The sequence below is a fragment of the Oncorhynchus nerka genome, linkage group LG13 (genome assembly GCF_034236695.1).
Source record: "Oncorhynchus nerka isolate Pitt River linkage group LG13, Oner_Uvic_2.0, whole genome shotgun sequence".
Classification (NCBI taxonomy): Eukaryota; Metazoa; Chordata; class Actinopteri; order Salmoniformes; family Salmonidae; genus Oncorhynchus; species Oncorhynchus nerka.
Window position 1 is genome coordinate 13764572 of NC_088408.1, and position 18066 is coordinate 13782637.

Consider the following 18066-nt stretch of genomic DNA (forward strand, 5'->3'; position numbering starts at 1 on the left):
TGGTGCTGAACCGAGGACACGCACAGGAAGCCTGGTGCGGGGAGCTGCTACCGGAGGGCTGGGGTGTGGAGGTGGTACTGGATAGACCGGACCGTGCAGGCGCACTGGAGCTCTTGAGCACCGAGCCTGCCCAACCTTACCTGGCTCGATGCCCACTCTAGCCCGGCCGATACGAGGAGCTGGAATATACCGCACCGGGCTATGCACCCGCACTGGGGACACCGTGCGCACCACTGCATAACAAGGTGCCTGGCCGGTCTCTCTAGCCCCCCGGTAACCACAGGAAGTTAGCGTAGGTCTCCTACCTAGCGTAGCCATACTCCCTGTGAGCCCCTCCCCAAGAAATTTTTGGGGCTGACTCTCAGGCTTCCATCCGCACTGCCGTGCTAGCTCCTCATAATGCCGCCTCTCTGCTTTTGCTGCCTCCAGCTCGGCTTTGGGGCGACAATAATCTCCAGGCTGATCCCAGGGTCCTTTACCATCCAGTTCCTCCTCCCATGTCCATTTCTCCAGGTGGTGCAGCCTCTCCCACTGTAGCTGCTGCTGCTCCTGCTGCTGCTGCCTCTGTTGCCTCTTCTCCTGTTGCACCTTTGGGCGGCTACACTCCCCTGGTTTAGCCCAGGGTCCTCTCCCGTCGAGGATCTCCTCCCATGTCCAGAAATCCTTCTCACGCATCTCCTCTTTGGGCTGCTCCTGCCTGTTGACACGCTGCTTGGTCCGTTTGTGGTGGGTGATTCTGTCACGGTTTTCTAATGGTGAAGGAGAGTCGGACCAAAATGCAGCATGTATATTACGATCAATGTTTTAATAAACAAACGTAACACGAATCTAAATACAATTACTACAAAAAACGTAAAGAAAACCGAAACAGCCTAAACTGGTGCAAACTAACACAGACTCAGGACATCAAGACACTAAGGACAATCACCCACCCCAAACTCAAAGAATATGGCTGCCTAAATATGGTTCCCAATCAGAGACAACGATAAACACCTGCCTCTGATTGAGAACCTCTTCAGACAGCCATAGACTTATCTAGAACACCCCACTAGCTACAATCCCCCATATATACACACCACATACAAAAACCCATGCCACACCCTGGCCTGACCAAATAAATAAAGATAAACACAAAATACTTCGACCAGGGCGTGACAAAGTTCTAATTTGCAACTGCGACCTGGCCAAGATAAAGCATAGCAGTGTGAACAGACAACACAGAGTTACACATGGAGTAAACAATTAACAAGTCAATAACACAGTAGAAAAAAAAGGGGGAGTCTATATACAATGTGTGCAAAAGGCATGAGGTAGGCGAATAATTACAATTTTGCAGATTAACACTGGAGTGATAAATGATCAGATGGTCATGTACAGGTAGAGATATTGGTGTGCAAAAAAGCCGAAAAGTAAATAAATAAAAACAGTATGGGGATGAGGTAGGTGAAAATGGGTGGGCTATTTACCAATAGACTATGTACAGCTGCAGCGATCGGTTAGCTGCTCAGATAGCTGATGTTTGAAGTTGGTGAGGGAGATAAAAGTCTCCAACTTCAGCGATTTTTGCAATTCGTTCCAGTCACAGGCAGCAGAGTACTGGAACGAAAGGCGGCCAAATGAGGTGTTGGCTTTAGGGATGATCAGTGAGATACACCTGCTGGAGCGCGTGCTACGGATGGGTGTTGCCATCGTGACCAGTGAACTGAGATAAGGCGGAGCTTTACCTAGCATGGACTTGTAGATGACCTGGAGCCAGTGGGTCTGGCGATGAATATGTAGCGAGGGCCAGCCGACTAGAGCATACAAGTCGCAGTGGTGGGTGGTATAACGTGCTTTAGTGACAAAACGGATGGCACTGTGATAGACTGCATCCAGTTTGTATAAAGCTTCAAAGACATTACACATTGTATAGGACAGACATGATTGCTCTCACCTGATCCATAGCCAGCCTCCAGGTCGCTGGTGTGCAGGGAGAAGGCTGACACCCTATGGGCTCCAGAGGACCTACGCAGCCTCTGGCCTCTTAGCTGCGAGGGAGAGAGACGGAGAGGGAAGACGAGCTTGAAATGGGTCTAATTGACTCAACAACCAAAAACACATATCTAAGTGTAGCTTTCTTAATGAACCAGAACATTTCTAGTTATTTCTTCTTCTTTTTTTCTCAAAGTTAGCTGAGTAACTCATTGATTCTGCTTTGTAGCATACCCATCTGGGAAGAGAACACTAGCCTACCTGTAGTGCTTCCCAGTGGGTTCATTTTCTGTGAGATGCCTGCAGCATCAGGACCTGTGCTCACAGTTTGAGGGCTGCATCCCTTCCCCATGGCCGTGATCTTGATTTTAGCTCGAAACAGAGGCATGCGCTGAAGAAGAATTGTGCAGTTATCTATTTTTTTATTTTCTACACTCAAACAATTCCTCTCTGGTAAATCAACTTGAATGGGCCGCCAAGAACAGGAACATACATTGCCGCCGTATTAATGACGTTGGGAGTTGTAGTTTTTAAACTCACAGCAGTGATGGAATTATTTGTGAATAAAATGCTTGAGCACTACATTTTCCAAAACTTGTTCGGGGACATGCATTTTGCGACACTGGGACTACTGTTTGGATTAGAGCGCAGGTGTAAAACTCATTCCACCGAGGGCAGAGGGTCTGCGGGTTTTTCGCTCTTCCCTTGCACTTTATTGATGAATTAACTAATTAGTAAGGACCTCCCCACACCTGGTTTTCTAGGGCTTAATTGAAAGGAGGCCCTTCATGGAATGAGTTTGACACCCCTGGATTAAAGCCAGGCTGTCTAGGGGGTTACTGATAATAAAGAATATAAGAAATACAATTTTGACTTTGTTTATTTTATGTGGGGTATTAGGGCTGATATCTATAGCCTAAAACATGATTATAACTTGACAATATACTAGTTTAATTGAATAATAATACTGATTAGCAACACATTTTATTTAGCTTTATGAAAATAGCCTACATTCCGTAAACTAATTAAAGAAAATCCAAAATCTTTAATTCTCCTGCCTGACACAAGAGTGCCTCAGAAGTCCACCAAGAATATCTACTCCTGAAGAAAGACCACCTCCATATCCCAAGCATCTCCTCTCACCACTCTCTCAAACGGTCAGTATAATTGCGCTAGGACGAGTTCATGCGCTGAAGTTTATGACATAAACAAAGTAGCGGGCTTCAACTTCAATTTGCCACGGGCGTCCGGTGAGAAGGAAGCCGTTAGAATCTCAGCGTTAACAATAGGCATCATTTTTTTTTTAAAGAGATGACTGAAAACGACAGACACCGCTTGCAGGTGATAACATGTGCGCTGTTTACCCTCGTCGCGTTACCGATCGAAACCTTGGTTGACTTCAACTCCTGCCCCACTGTTTGTGATTGCTCAGAACGGAAGACCTACACGATCTCCTGCTTTGACATTGATGTCATTCCCACATTTCCTGCAAGCACAGATACACTGTAAATATATGTTTACTTTTAATGTCCCTTTGTTGTATGGATTGAGATCTGATTAGTGTGTGTGTGTGTGTGTGTGTGTGTGTGTGTGTGCGTGTGATTATTTTTTCTTTCTATAGGTAGGCATTCATTCAGTCGATTGTGATGGCTCTTGTAGGCTATGGGTGATGCAAAGAAAACTCCTTGGAACATTTCTCTGTAATGAGTTGATCCTGTAACGAATCTTGTCTCAGTGAGCCAAGGGCCCCTTTTTTCTGCCTGTTTATCAGACAGTCTTGGTCCTTGGAGCTTTGAGTGTGTTTGTTTTGATGGAACATTATGAGAAGGTATGCAGATGCTCTGCTAAATGACTAAGATGGAAAAATGTAAATATGCCTACATACATGATGATGAGAACAGGAAAGGCTATGAAAATGACGGTGCAAAACGTTTTGAAACAGAGGCATCCATTGAAAAATTATGAAGTTCTCTTTTTTATGTTCTATACTCAAACAATTCTACAAATGCGTATAGACAAAATTAAGACATCGTTAATTAACAATTTTAGGCTAAATATTGCAAGTGCACAATTCAGGTTCTCTGAATAAGCATTATAAAATGGTATTGTTTGTCATCAGAGCAAACATCTCCTAAATGCTGTGACAGTGAACGTCTATGAGAGAGAGAGAGAGAGGGGGCGAGAGAGAGAGAGGGGGCAAGAGAGAGAGAGAGGGGCAAGAGAGAGAGAGAGAGAGAGAGAGGGGGGCAAGAGAGAGAGAGAGAGAGAGAGAGAGAGGGGGCAAGAGAGAGAGAGAGGGGGCAAGAGAGAGAGAGAGAGAGAGAGAGGGGGCAAGAGAGAGAGAGGGGGCAAGAGAGAGAGAGAGAGAGAGAGAGAGGGGCAAGAGAGAGAGAGAGAGAGAGCAAGAGAGAGAGGGGCAAGAGAGAGAGAGAGGGGGGGGAAGAGAGAGAGAGAGGGGGCAAGAGAGAGAGAGGGGGCAAGAGAGAGAGAGAGAGAGAGGAGAGGGGGCAAGAGAGAGAGAGGGGGCAAGAGAGAGAGAGAGAGGGGGGGGGGCAAGAGAGAGAGAGAGGGGCGAGAGAGAGAGAGAGAGAGAGGTGGCAAGAGAGAGAGAGAGGGGGCAAGAGAGAGAGAGGGGGCAAGAGAGAGAGAGAGAGAGAGAGAGAGAGAGAGAGAGGAGGGCAAGAGAGAGAGAGAGGGGCAAGAGAGAGAGAGAGGGGGCAAGAGAGAGAGAGAGAGAGAGAGAGGGGGCAAGAGAGAGAGAGGGGGCAAGAGAGAGAGAGAGAGAGAGAGAGAGGGGCAAGAGAGAGAGAGGGGGGGCAAGAGAGAGAGAGGGGGCAAGAGAGAGAGAGAGAGAGGGGGCAAGAGAGAGAGAGAGAGAGAGAGAGGGGCAAGAGAGAGGGGGCAAGAGAGAGAGAGGGGGCGAGAGAGGACGAGAGAGAGAGAGAGAGAGGGGCGGGAGAGAGAGAGAGGAGGGGCGGGAGAGAGAGAGAGAGGGGGCGAGAGAGAGAGAGGGGGCGAGAGAGAGAGAGAGAGAGATCTGGGCCCCGTTTTTAAATGGCACCCTATTTCCTATAGTGTGTTACTGTTGACCATATGGATTTCTGCCAAAAGTAGTGGACTAGACTTATATAAGCAACAGGGTTCCATTTTGGACACAGCCCTGGTCCTGACCCAGGTGAGAACCAAATGGCGAACAGTAAGAATGTCCAAATCAAATTTGATTTGATTTGATTTAAGAATGTCCAATTGTCATATTTGAGTAAAAGTAAAGATACCTTAATAGAAAATGACTCAACTTAAAGTTCAAGTTACCCAGTAAAACACTATTTTAGTAAAAGTTTTAAAAAAAATTGAATTCTAATTCCGCAAACTAGAAAACACGATTTTCTTGTTATTTTTAAATTACGCATAGTCAGGGGCACACTTCAACACTCAGACATAATTTACAAATGAAGCATGTGTGTTTAGATAAGAGGCAGTAGGGATGACCAATGATGTTCTCTTAATAAGTGAGTGAATTGGATCATTTTCCTGTCCTGCTAAGCATTCAAATTTGAATGAGTACTTGTTCAAGGTCAGAACGACAGATTTTCACCTTGTCGGCTTTGTCACGATCGTCCTCCTCTTCATCTGAAGAGGAGAGGCGAGAAGGATCGGAGGACCAAAATGCAGCGTGATATGTGTTCATGTTGAATGTTTAATAAAGAAAGAACTGAACACTGAGACACTATACAAAAACAGTAAACAAAATAACAACCTTGAAGCTAATGCGAGCTGCGCTGAAACAAGCCATCAACATAGACAATCACCCACAAACAAACAGTGTAACCCAGGCTACCTAAGTATGATTCTCAATCAGAGACAACTAATGACACCTACCCTCTGATTGAGAACCATACTAGGCCGAAACATAGAAATACCCAAATCATAGAAAAACAAACAGACTGCCCACCCAACTCACCATACTAAATAAATACAAAACAAAGGAAATAAAGGTCAGAACGTGACAGGCTTGGGGATTCGATCTAGCAACATTTCAGGTAAAGGCCCAATGCTCTAACCACTAGGCTACCTGCAGCCCCAAAATGATGGAGAGACTATCATCAGGTTCTGAGATGGTTCAAGACATCCACTATAGGACCCAGGCTTTTCTGGTTATAAAATAAAAAAGAGAAAATTATGTCACGTGATCAGGTTAAATTCATCATAAATTACTGCTGCATTCTGTACTCTCTGTTGGCCATTAGGGTCATCTGTGTATGGGCACGGGTAGGCTTCAGAGAGGGTCTACAGCCCTCCTCCAGCTGTAGAGGTTTAACACGTATGATAACGCACATTCTCCTTCTGTTTGTTCAACCTACTGGGAACATTTCATTACCCTTCCTACCATTGGACATCCCCCCCTCCCTCATCCACCGTCTCTTCTCCCAGGACACCCATCACATGGAATTAGCCCCCAATCAGTGCCCCAATTCTTTTGCCCAGACGCATCCGCGATGCCACCGCATTCTTCAGCCTCACATAGTTTGCCCGGCGCCCACCAGGAAACAAAAGAAAAGGAAAAATATCTCCCCAAAATATCTCCCCAAAATATCTCAAGTCCAAAACAACCCAGCTCGAAATAGCCATCTGGCATCCTGTATTTTAGGGATGTTCTGAGAGTTGAGGTGTGAAGGTGTTGTACTGTACTGACTGGGGAACAACAGTGGAGCTGAACCCAGCTGACCTGACCTGAGCCTAGGGGCAAGGTCCCTGTCTCTTTGTATTAACACAGTGGCTAGATATCTCTCTCTCTGTCTCTTTGTCTATTTCTGTGTGTGTGTGTGTGTGTGTGTGTGTGTGTGTGTGTGTGTGTGTGTGTGTGTTTAACAAGCAGACTACCATAGTCCCTGTGCCCAAGAAGTCCAAGGAAACCTAAATGACACTCACATCTATATCTTTGAAGGGCCGGTCATGCCTCACATCAACACCATTATTCCAGAAACCCTAGACCCACTCCAATTTGCATACCGCCCCAGCAGATCCACAGATGGCGCAATCTCTATTGCACTGCACACCGCTCTTTCCTACCTGGAGAAGAGGAACACCTATGTGAGAATGCTGTTCATTGACTACTACTCAGCATTCAACACCATAGTGGCCTCAAAGCTCATCACTAAGCTAAGGACCCTGGGACTAAACACACTCTGCAGCTGGACTTTCTGACGGGCCGCCCCCAGGTGGTGAGAGTAGGCAACAACACATCCGACAAGTTGACTCTCAACACGGTGCCCCTCAGGGTTGCTTGTTTAGTCCCCTACTGTACTCCCTGTTCACCCACGACTGCGTGCGCAAAGGAGCTGATCGTAGAATACAGGAAACGGAAGGCTGAGCATCGACAGGGCTGTAGTAGACCCCCATCTACATCGACAGGGCTGTAGTAGAGTACACCCCCATCTACTGTACATCAATAGGGCTGTGGTAGAGCACACCCCCATCTACTGTACATCAATAGGGTTGTAGTAGAGCACACCCCCATCTACTGTACATCAACAGGGCTGTAGTAGAGCACACCCCCATCTACTGTACATCAACAGGGCTGTAGTAGAGCACACCCCCATCTACTGTACATCAACAGGGCTGTAGTAGAGCACACCCCCATCTACATCGACAGGGCTGTAGTAGAGCACACCCCCATCTACTGTACATCAATAGGGCTGTAGTAGAGTACACCCCCATCTACATCGACAGGGCTGTAGTAGAGCACACCCCCATCTACTGTACATCAACAGGGCTGTAGTAGAGTACACCCCCATCTACTGTACATCAATAGGGCTGTAGTAGAGCACACCCCCATCTACTGTACATCAATAGGGCTGTAGTAGAGTACACCCCCATCTACTGTACATCGACAGGGCTGTAGTAGAGCACACCCCCATCAACATTGACAGGGCTGTAGTAGAGCACACCCCCATCTACTGTACATCAACAGGGCTGTAGTAGAGCACACCCCCATCTACTGTACATCAATAGGGCTGTAGTAGAGCACACCCCCATCAACATCGACAGGGCTGTAGTAGAGCACACCCCCATCTACATCAATAGGGCTGTAGTAGAGCACACCCCATCTACTGTACATCAACAGGGCTGTAGTAGAGTACACCCCCATCTACATCGACAGGGCTGTAGTAGAGCACACCCCCATCTACATCGACAGGGCTGTAGTAGAGCACACCCCCATCTACATCGACAGGGCTGTAGTAGAGCACACCCCCATCTACTGTACATCAACAGGGCTGTAGTAGAGCACACCCCCATCTACATCGACAGGGCTGTAGTAGAGCACACCCCCATCTACATCAACAGGGCTGTAGTAGAGCACACCCCCATCTACATCGACAGGGCTGTAGTAGAGCACACCCCCATCTACATCAATAGGGCTGTAGTAGAGCACACCCCCATCTACTGTACATCAACAGGGCTGTAGTAGAGCACACCCCCATCTACTGTACATCAACAGGGCTGTAGTAGAGCACACACCCATCTACATCAACAGGGCTGTAGTAGAGCACACCCCCATCTACATCAACAGGGCTGTAGTAGAGCACACCCCCATCTACTGTACATCAATAGGGCTGTAGTAGAGTACACCCCCATCTACATCAACAGGGCTGTAGTAGAGCACACCCCCATCTACTGTACATCAATAGGGCTGTAGTAGAGTACACCCCCATCAACATCGACAGGGCTGTAGTAGAGCACACCCCCATCTACTGTACATCAACAGGGCTGTAGTAGAGCACAACCCCATCTACTATACATCAATAGGGCTGTAGTAGAGCACACCCCCATCTACTGTACATCAATAGGGCTGTAGTAGAGCACACCCCCATCTACATCAACAGGGCTGTAGTAGAGCACACCCCCATCTACTGTACATCAATAGGGCTGTAGTAGAGCACACCCCCATCTACATCAACAGGGCTGTAGTAGAGCACACCCCAATCTACTGTACATCAATAGGGCTGTAGTAGAGCACACCCCCATCTACATCAACAGGGCTGTAGTAGAGCACACCCCAATCTACTGTACATCAACAGGGCTGTAGTAGAGTACACCCCCATCTACTGTACATCGACAGGGCTGTAGTAGAGCACACCCCCATCTACATCGACAGGGCTGTAGTAGAGCACACCCCCATCTACATAAACAGGGCTGTAGTAGAGCACACCCCCATCAACATCGACAGGGCTGTAGTAGAGCACAGCCCCATCTACATCAATAGGGCTGTAGTAGAGCACACCCCCATCTACTGTACATCAACAGGGCTGTAGTAGAGTACACCCCCATCTACTCTACATCAACAGGGCTGTAGTAGAGCACACCCCCATCTACATCGACAGGGCTGTAGTAGAGCACACCCCCATCTACTGTACATCAACAGGGCTGTAGTAGAGCACACACCCATCTACATCAACAGGGCTGTAGTAGAGCACACCCCCATCTACATCAACAGGGCTGTAGTAGAGCACACCCCCATCTACATCGACAGGGCTGTAGTAGAGCACACCCCCATCTACTGTACATCAATAGGGCTGTAGTAGAGTACACCCCCATCTACATCAACAGGGCTGTAGTAGAGCACACCCCCATCTACTGTACATCAATAGGGCTGTAGTAGAGTACACCCCCATCAACATCGACAGGGCTGTAGTAGAGCACACCCCCATCTACTGTACATCAACAGGGCTGTAGTAGAGTACACCCCCCATCTACTGTACATCAACAGGGCTGTAGTAGAGCACAACCCCATCTACTATACATCAATAGGGCTGTAGTAGAGCACACCCCCATCTACTGTACATCAATAGGGCTGTAGTAGAGTACACCCCCATCAACATCGACAGGGCTGTAGTAGAGCACACCCCCATCTACTGTACATCAACAGGGCTGTAGTAGAGCACAACCCCATCTACTATACATCAATAGGGCTGTAGTAGAGCACACCCCCATCTACTGTAAATCAATAGGGCTGTAGTAGAGCACACCCCCATCTACATCAACAGGGCTGTAGTAGAGCACACCCCCATCTACTGTACATCAATAGGGCTGTAGTAGAGCACACCCCCATCTACATCAACAGGGCTGTAGTAGAGCACACCCCCATCTACTGTACATCAATAGGGCTGTAGTAGAGCACACCCCCATCTACATCAACAGGGCTGTAGTAGAGCACACCCCAATCTACTGTACATCAACAGGGCTGTAGTAGAGTACACCCCCATCTACTGTACATCGACAGGGCTGTAGTAGAGCACACCCCCATCTACATCGACAGGGCTGTAGTAGAGCACACCCCCATCTACATCGACAGGGCTGCAGTAGAGCACACCCCCATCAACATGAATAGGGCTGTAGTAGAGCACACCCCCATCTACTGTACATCAACAGGGCTGTAGTAGAGCACACCCCCATCTACATCGACAGGGCTGTAGTAGAGCACACCCCCATCTACTGTACATCAACAGGGCTGTAGTAGAGCACACACCCATCTACATCAACAGGGCTGTAGTAGAGCACACTCCCATCTACATCAACAGGGCTGTAGTAGAGCACACCCCCATCTACATCGACAGGGCTGTAGTAGAGCACACCCCCATCTACTGTACATCAACAGGGCTGTAGTAGAGTACACCCCCATCTACATCAACAGGGCTGTAGTAGAGCACACCCCCATCTACTGTACATCAATAGGGCTGTAGTAGAGTACACCCCCATCAACATCGACAGGGCTGTAGTAGAGCACACCCCCATCTACTGTACATCAACAGGGCTGTAGTAGAGTACACCCCCATCTACTGTACATCAACAGGGCTGTAGTAGAGCACAACCCCATCTACTATACATCAATAGGTCTGTAGTAGAGCACACCCCCATCTACTGTACATCAATAGGGCTGTAGTAGAGCACACCCCCATCTACATCAACAGGGCTGTAGTAGAGCACACCCCCATCTACTGTACATCAATAGGGCTGTAGTAGAGCACACCCCCATCTACATCGACAGGGCTGTAGTAGAGCACACCCCCATCTACTGTACATCAATAGGGCTGTAGTAGAGCACACCCCCATCTACATCAACAGGGCTGTAGTAGAGTACACCCCCATCAACATCGACAGGGCTGTAGTAGAGCACACCCCCATCAACATCGACAGGGCTGTAGTAGAGTACACCCCCATCAACATCGACAGGGCTGTAGTAGAGCACACCCCCATCAACATCGACAGGGCTGTAGTAGAGTACACCCCCATCAACATTGACAGGGCTGTAGTAGAGCACACCCCCATCAACATCGACAGGGCTGTAGTAGAGTACACCCCCATCTACTGTACTTCAACAGGGCTGTAGTAGAGCACATCCCCATCTACTGTACATCAATAGGGCTGTAGTAGAGCACACCCCCATCTACTTTGACAGGGCTGTAGTAGAGCACACCCCCATCTACATCGACAGGGCTGTAGTAGAGCACACCCCCATCTACATCGACAGGGCTGTAGTAGAGTACACCCCCATCTACATCAATAGGGCTGTAGTAGAGCAACCCCCCATCTACATCGACAGGGCTGTAGTAAAGCACACCCCCATCTACATCGACAGGGCTGTAGTAGAGTACACCCCCATCTACTGTACATCAATAGGGCTGTAGTAGAGTACACTCCCATCTACATCAATAGGGCTGTAGTAGAGCACACCCCCATCTACATCAATAGGGCTGTAGTAGAGCACACCCCCATCTACTGTACATCAACAGGGCTGTAGTAGAGCACACCCCCATCTACATCGACAGGGCTGTAGTAGAGCACACCCACATCTACATCGACAGGGCTGTAGTAGAGTACACCCCCATCTACATCGACAGGGCTGTAGTAGAGTAGAGTAGAGAACACAAAAACTTCCTTTGTAAATTATGTTTGAGTGTTGACATGTGTCCCCGGCTTTCCCTGAATTCAAAAACAAGAAAATGGTGCAGCCTGGTTTACTTAACTTCTTATGGTATAGGGGACGCATAATATAAAGAATTTGAAATTATTTATACTTTTAATTTAACTTTCGATACTCAAGTACATTTTTGCAATGACATTTACTTTTGATACTTAAGTATATTTAAAACCAAATACTTTTAGTTCCATCAATGCGGAGAAATGCAGGTGTTCCCGAGCAGACAGAGGGAAGAAGTTCCATGGAGGATGCAGTTCCATGGAGGATGCAGTTCCATGGAGGATGCAGTTCCATGGAGGATGCAGTTCCATGGAGGATGCAGTTCCATGGAGGATGCGGTTCCATGGAGGATGCAGTTCCATGGAGGATGCAGTTCCATGGAGGATGCAGTTCCATGGAGGATGCAGTTCCGTGGAGGATCAATGCGGAGAAATGCAGGTGTTCCGAGCAGACAGAGGGAAGCAGTTCCATGGAGGAAGCAGTTCCATGGAGGAAGCAGTTCCATGGAGGAAGCAGTTCCATGGAGGATGCAGTTCCATGGAGGATGCAGTTCCATGGAGGAAGCAGTTCCATGGAGGAAGCAGTTCCATGGAGGAAGCAGTTCCATGGAGGATGCAGTTCCATGGAGGATGCAGTTCCATGGAGGATGCAGTTCCATGGAGGATCAATGCGGAGAAATGCAGGTGTTCCGAGCAGACAGAGGGAAGCAGTTCCATGGAGGAAGCAGTTCCATGGAGGAAGCAGTTCCATGGAGGATGCAGTTCCATGGAGGATGCAGTTCTGTGGAGGAAGCAGTTCCATGGAGGATGCAGTTCCATGGAGGATGCAGTTCCGTGGAGGATGCAGTTCCATGGAGGATGCAGTTCCATGGAGGATGCAGTTCCATGGAGGAAGCAGTTCCATGGAGGATGCAGTTCCATGGAGGATGCAGTTCCATGGAGGATGCAGTTCCATGGAGGATGCAGTTCCATGGAGGATGCAGTTCCATGGAGGAAGCAGTTCCGTGGAGGATGCAGTTCCGTGGAGGATGCAGTTCCATGGAGGATGCAGTTCCGTGGAGGATCAATGCGGAGAAATGCAGGTGTTCCGAGCAGACAGAGGGAAGCAGTTCCATGGAGGAAGCAGTTCCATGGAGGAAGCAGTTCCATGGAGGAAGCAGTTCCATGGAGGAAGCAGTTCCATGGAGGATGCAGTTCCATGGAGGATGCAGTTCCATGGAGGAAGCAGTTCCATGGAGGAAGCAGTTCCATGGAGGATGCAGTTCCATGGAGGATGCAGTTCCGTGAAGGATGCAGTTCTGTGGAGGATGCAGTTCAGTGGAGGATGCAGTTCCATGGAGGATGCAGTTCCATGGAGGATGCAGTTCCGTGGAGGATCAATGCGGAGAAGTGCAGGTGTTCCGAGCAGACAGAGGGAAGCAGTTCCATGGAGGATGCAGTTCCATGGAGGATGCAGTTCCATGGAGGAAGCAGTTCCATGGAGGAAGCAGTTCCATGGAGGAAGCAGTTCCATGGAGGATGCAGTTCCATGGAGGGTGCAGTTCCGTGGAGGAAGCAGTTCCGTGGAGGATGCAGTTCCGTGGAGGATGCAGTTCCATGGAGGAAGCAGTTCTATGGAGGATGCAGTTCCGTGGAGGATGCAGTTCCGTGGAGGATGCAGTTCCATGGAGGATGCAGTTCCATGGAGGATGCAGTTCCATGGAGGATGCAGTTCCGTGGAGGATGCAGTTCCATGGAGGATGCAGTTCCATGGAGGATGCAGTTCCATGGAGGATGCAGTTCCATGGAGGATGCAGTTCCGTGGAGGATGCAGTTCCGTGGAGGATCAATGCGGAGAAATGCAGGTGTTCCGAGCAGACAGAGGGAAGCAGACAGAGGGATCTCTCCCTTTTCATTGGCTGAAACATATAATAGGTCCAACAGCTATCTCAACTACCTCCACTACGATTAACTATTTCCCCCCCACAACAAAAACAAAAAACATATATGGATTGATATTCATAACAATATCACCAGTGGTGATTTCCAGTAATTAACCATTATAACTCAAGTGTTTTTATGATCCCGCTAGCCCCCAGGCCGTAGATGTACCTTAGCAGGGCCAGACCTTGTTTGGTTTGGCTCAGGGCTGAGAGGTTAGGTCCAGGTCCACTCCTACACACTCGGAACCAGCGTTTTGTTTTCCCTTCATGTTCCTATGACAGGGTTTACACCATACACTTCATCAGGACAGCAATGCACTGCATGGAGAGAACCTAGTAACCAGAAATATATCCACCTATCGATGTTGGATCAGAGCTGACCTGGCCGAAGCTGTAAATTGAGGATTTTGTTCGATTCGATAGCTAATGTGTAATACCAAATTACCAACAATTGTGAAAGCAACGGATAGGCTGTTGAGTGCCTCATAACCTCACTTGCCCTCTCTTTGTCTCCAGTCCATCTCTAAAGCTCTTGTTTTTCTTGCTTTTTTTTAGAAGGGGTGTGCTAACTCAATATAATAACTTAATCCAAACTGTGGACAACTGATAATGTACCTACATTCAAACTGTTTATTGACCGTGTCCAGCTCGCCAAAATGAAAGTTAGATTATTTGCTACTTTTAATTCTTACTTTGTTAGGTATTTTTCTTAACTGCATTGTTGGTTAAGGGCTTGCAAGTAAGCATTTCACTGAAAGGTGTATTCGGCACGTGACAAATAACATTTTGATTTGATTTAGACAGTCAGGGAACATTGAAAATCCCCCAAACTATTGATAGAGGACTATTATCAGCACATTTTCTCGTTGAAGATTGAATGCGGCCTCCGGGGCAAAATTAGTTTGACACCCCTGTCATAGTGGAATCCATGTCTTCAGTGATCGTGGGTCTGCTTTTCAACTCCTAGTGGAATCCATGTCTTCAGTGATCGTGGGTCTGCTTTTCAACTCCTAGTGGAATCCATGTCTTCAGTGATCGTGGGTCTGCTTTTCAATTCCTAGAGGAATCCATGTCTTCAGTGATCGTGGGTCTGCTTTTCAACTCCTAGTGGAATCCATGTCTTCAGTGATCGTGGGTCTGCTTTTCAACTCCTAGAGGAATACATGTCTTCAGTGATCGTGGGTCTGCTTTTCAACTCCTAGAGGAATCCATGTCTTCAGTGATCGTGGGTCTGCTTTTCAACTCCTAGTGGAATCCATGTCTTCAGTGATCGTGGGTCTGCTTTTCAACTCCTAGTGGAATCCATGTCTTCAGTGATCGTGGGTCTGCTTTTCAACTCCTAGAGGAATCCATGTCTTCAGTGATCGTGGGTCTGCTTTTCAACTCCTAGAGGAATCCATGTCTTCAGTGATTGTGGGTCTGCTTTTCAACTCCTAGTGGAATCCATGTCTTCAGTGATCGTGGGTCTGCTTTTCAACTCCTAGAGGAATCCATGTCTTCAGTGATCGTGGGTCTGCTTTTCAACTCCTAGAGGAATCCATGTCTTCAGTGATTGTGGGTCTGCTTTTCAACTCCTAGTGGAATCCATGTCTTCAGTGATCGTGGGTCTGCTTTTCAACTCCTAGAGGAATCCATGTCTTCAGTGATCGTGGGTCTTGTCACGCCCTGACCTTAGAGATCCTTATTATTCTCTATGTTTGGTTAGGTCAGGGTGTGATTTGGGTGGGAAAGTCTATGGTTTCTATTTCTTTGTTTTTGGCCATGTGTGGTTCCTAATCAGAGGCAGCTGTCTATCATTGTCTCTGATTGGGGATCATATGTAAGTTGTTATTTTCCTTTTGGGTTTTGTGGGATCTTGTTTTGTGTTTAGTATCTGAGCCTGACAGAACTGTGCGCTTTCGTTTTTTGTCTTTGTTATTTTGTTTGGTGTCGTCAATAAAAATACGTTGTACGCCTACCACGCTGCACCTTAGTCTCCTTCTACAAACCAGAGCCGTTACAGGTCTGCTTTTCAACTCTAATATTTGCAGCATGCACAGTTTACCTTACACACTGTAAGGTGGATGAGTGTCTCTAGGGCAGGCATGTAACCCCTGTACACTGACTGAACTAAACCAGCACAAGGAGACCTCAAGATCTCAACATTACATCCAGGGATTAGTACAGTATGCATAACTGGCCAAAATGGGTATATATCTTATCAGTTGTTACAGATATGATAGAGACTCTGGAGGAGGAAGGTACAATGCTTTTCTTATGAATGGACTTCAAACAACTACATGCTGATTTGTACACTTTACATAAATCAGTAAACTGTACATAAATCTGTAAACTGTACATAAATCAGTAAACTTTATGTTGATCTGTGAACGTAATCCTCTATCTTCTCTTCCAGGTGGCTTCTGGAGACGCGTCTGAAATCAGTGCCAGGAGATGTCTTCTCCAACCTAGTAAACATATCAAGGATGTGAGTGAATCACAATCAGCACAATCACATTCACCAGCTTCTCGTTAAAGTCCTAAAGCTTTGTATTTAAATTCCTGTGAATCACTCAATCATCAGGATGATACACTTGTTTCTCACTGTTATTCCCTACCTTTGCGCTCTTTCTTCTCCTCTTCTCTTTCTCTCCCACTTCTCTCCTCTTCTCTTTCTGTCCCCCCTCTCTCTTCTCTCTTCTCTTTCTCTCCCCCCTCTCTCTTCTCTCTTCTCTTTCTCTCCCCCTCTCTCTTCTCTCCTCTTTTCTTTCTCTCCCCCTTCTCTCTTCTCTCCTCTTTTCTTTCTCTCCCCCTTCTCTCTTCTCTCCTCTTCTCTCTCTCCCTCTTCTCTCTCTCTCTCGCTCCTCTCTTCCCCTTCTCTCTCTCTTTTCTCTTCTTTCTCTATCGCTCTCTCCTCTCTATCTCTCTCTTCCCCCCTCTCTCTCTCTTCTCTCTTCCCCCTCTCTCTCTCTTCTCTCTTCCCCCTCTCTCTCGTCTCTTTCCTTTTTCATCATCAGTATGATCACATGTTTTTTGTTAAAGCCACAAAGCTCTATAAAGCTATATTTAAATTCCAGCGACTTACTAAACCACCTGTTGCATGTCTCTTATTCTCCAAAGAGGGGGAAAAACATCAGATCCAAGCCTCTCTCTCTCTCTCTCTCTCTCTATCTCTCTCTCTCTCTCTCTCTCTCTCTCTCTCTCTCTCTCTCTCTCTCTCTCTCTCTCTCTCTCTCCGTCTGATCTGTTTTCTGTTTGGTATCACTGCTGTCTGCTAATCACAGTTAATGCCATCCTAGAATAGGAATGTCGGCATTTCCACCGCAAGGGCATAGGCATCTGCAAGGTAATCCAGTAGAACTGTTCTATGGATTGGTGCTTTTTTAGGATTTTAGTTTTTGGTCAAAAAAGACTGTGTAAAATCAACAGAAATTCAGCTGAAAATAATTCTGTACATCTGTTCCCAAGTATGAAAAAAAAACAATAGACAGTGTCTGAATTTAATCAAATATGTATTTGAAAATAACAATAATTTCAATCTCTTTTTTTGGGCTTAGTTGTGGTCAATTTGCAGTGTACACTTTTGTATCATTCCAGTATGTTCTGGCCGCGTCTGAATCTAGTTGCCTTCCCCTGGTTTAGTTGATGTGGTAAAATATACACTAGGTACATAAAGGTGGAAAGGGGTATCACCAAGCTAAAACGCTTAAACGCAAGATGAAAATGAGAAACCAAGTTATTTTTTAGACAATAGAAAATTAACATTCTGCCAAACCTTGATCTCAGCCTGTGAGGCCAATGTCCAAGTCAGCTACGAGGAAAGAGAGAGAAAGCAAAGAAGATTATTATTTTCTTCTGCCTCAGCCAGTACATAGCAGCCAGGTGCTTCTATATTGGCAAATAAGATACTGTAATTGAGACACTTTTTAACCTGTAATCAGTTTTTGAGATCAACCCCCTTAATTAGGGAGCAGTGAAATATCATTGATTATCTACTATAGTATAGTCTACTGAACTTTAAATACTAAGCCTGTTTTCTCACAGTGAACAGACTCATTCCATGTATCATATAGATTCAGTCTAAGTCTCTATTTTATATGCCATTAAATCACGCTAACTACACACTAGTTACTCAGTAATACCAAAGAAAGCAGTGATACTGATGACTAAGGTAAAAGTGTTGCATACTGTACATACTTGTTAATTGATTGTATTT

General features: G+C 46.8%; 1 protein-coding gene across 1 annotated transcript in view; it reads left to right on the forward strand.

The window, feature by feature from the left end:
- Nucleotides 1-3168: 3168 nt before the first annotated feature.
- The window catches only part of LOC115123134 (thyrotropin receptor-like), a 41345-nt gene continuing 26447 nt past the window's right edge, over nt 3169-18066 (forward strand). The window contains exons 1-2 of the mRNA XM_029652452.2: nt 3169-3476; nt 16267-16338. Coding sequence (XP_029508312.2) covers nt 3283-3476; nt 16267-16338 — 266 coding nt within the window. The 5' untranslated portion in view covers nt 3169-3282. The remainder of the gene's footprint in view (nt 3477-16266; nt 16339-18066) is intronic.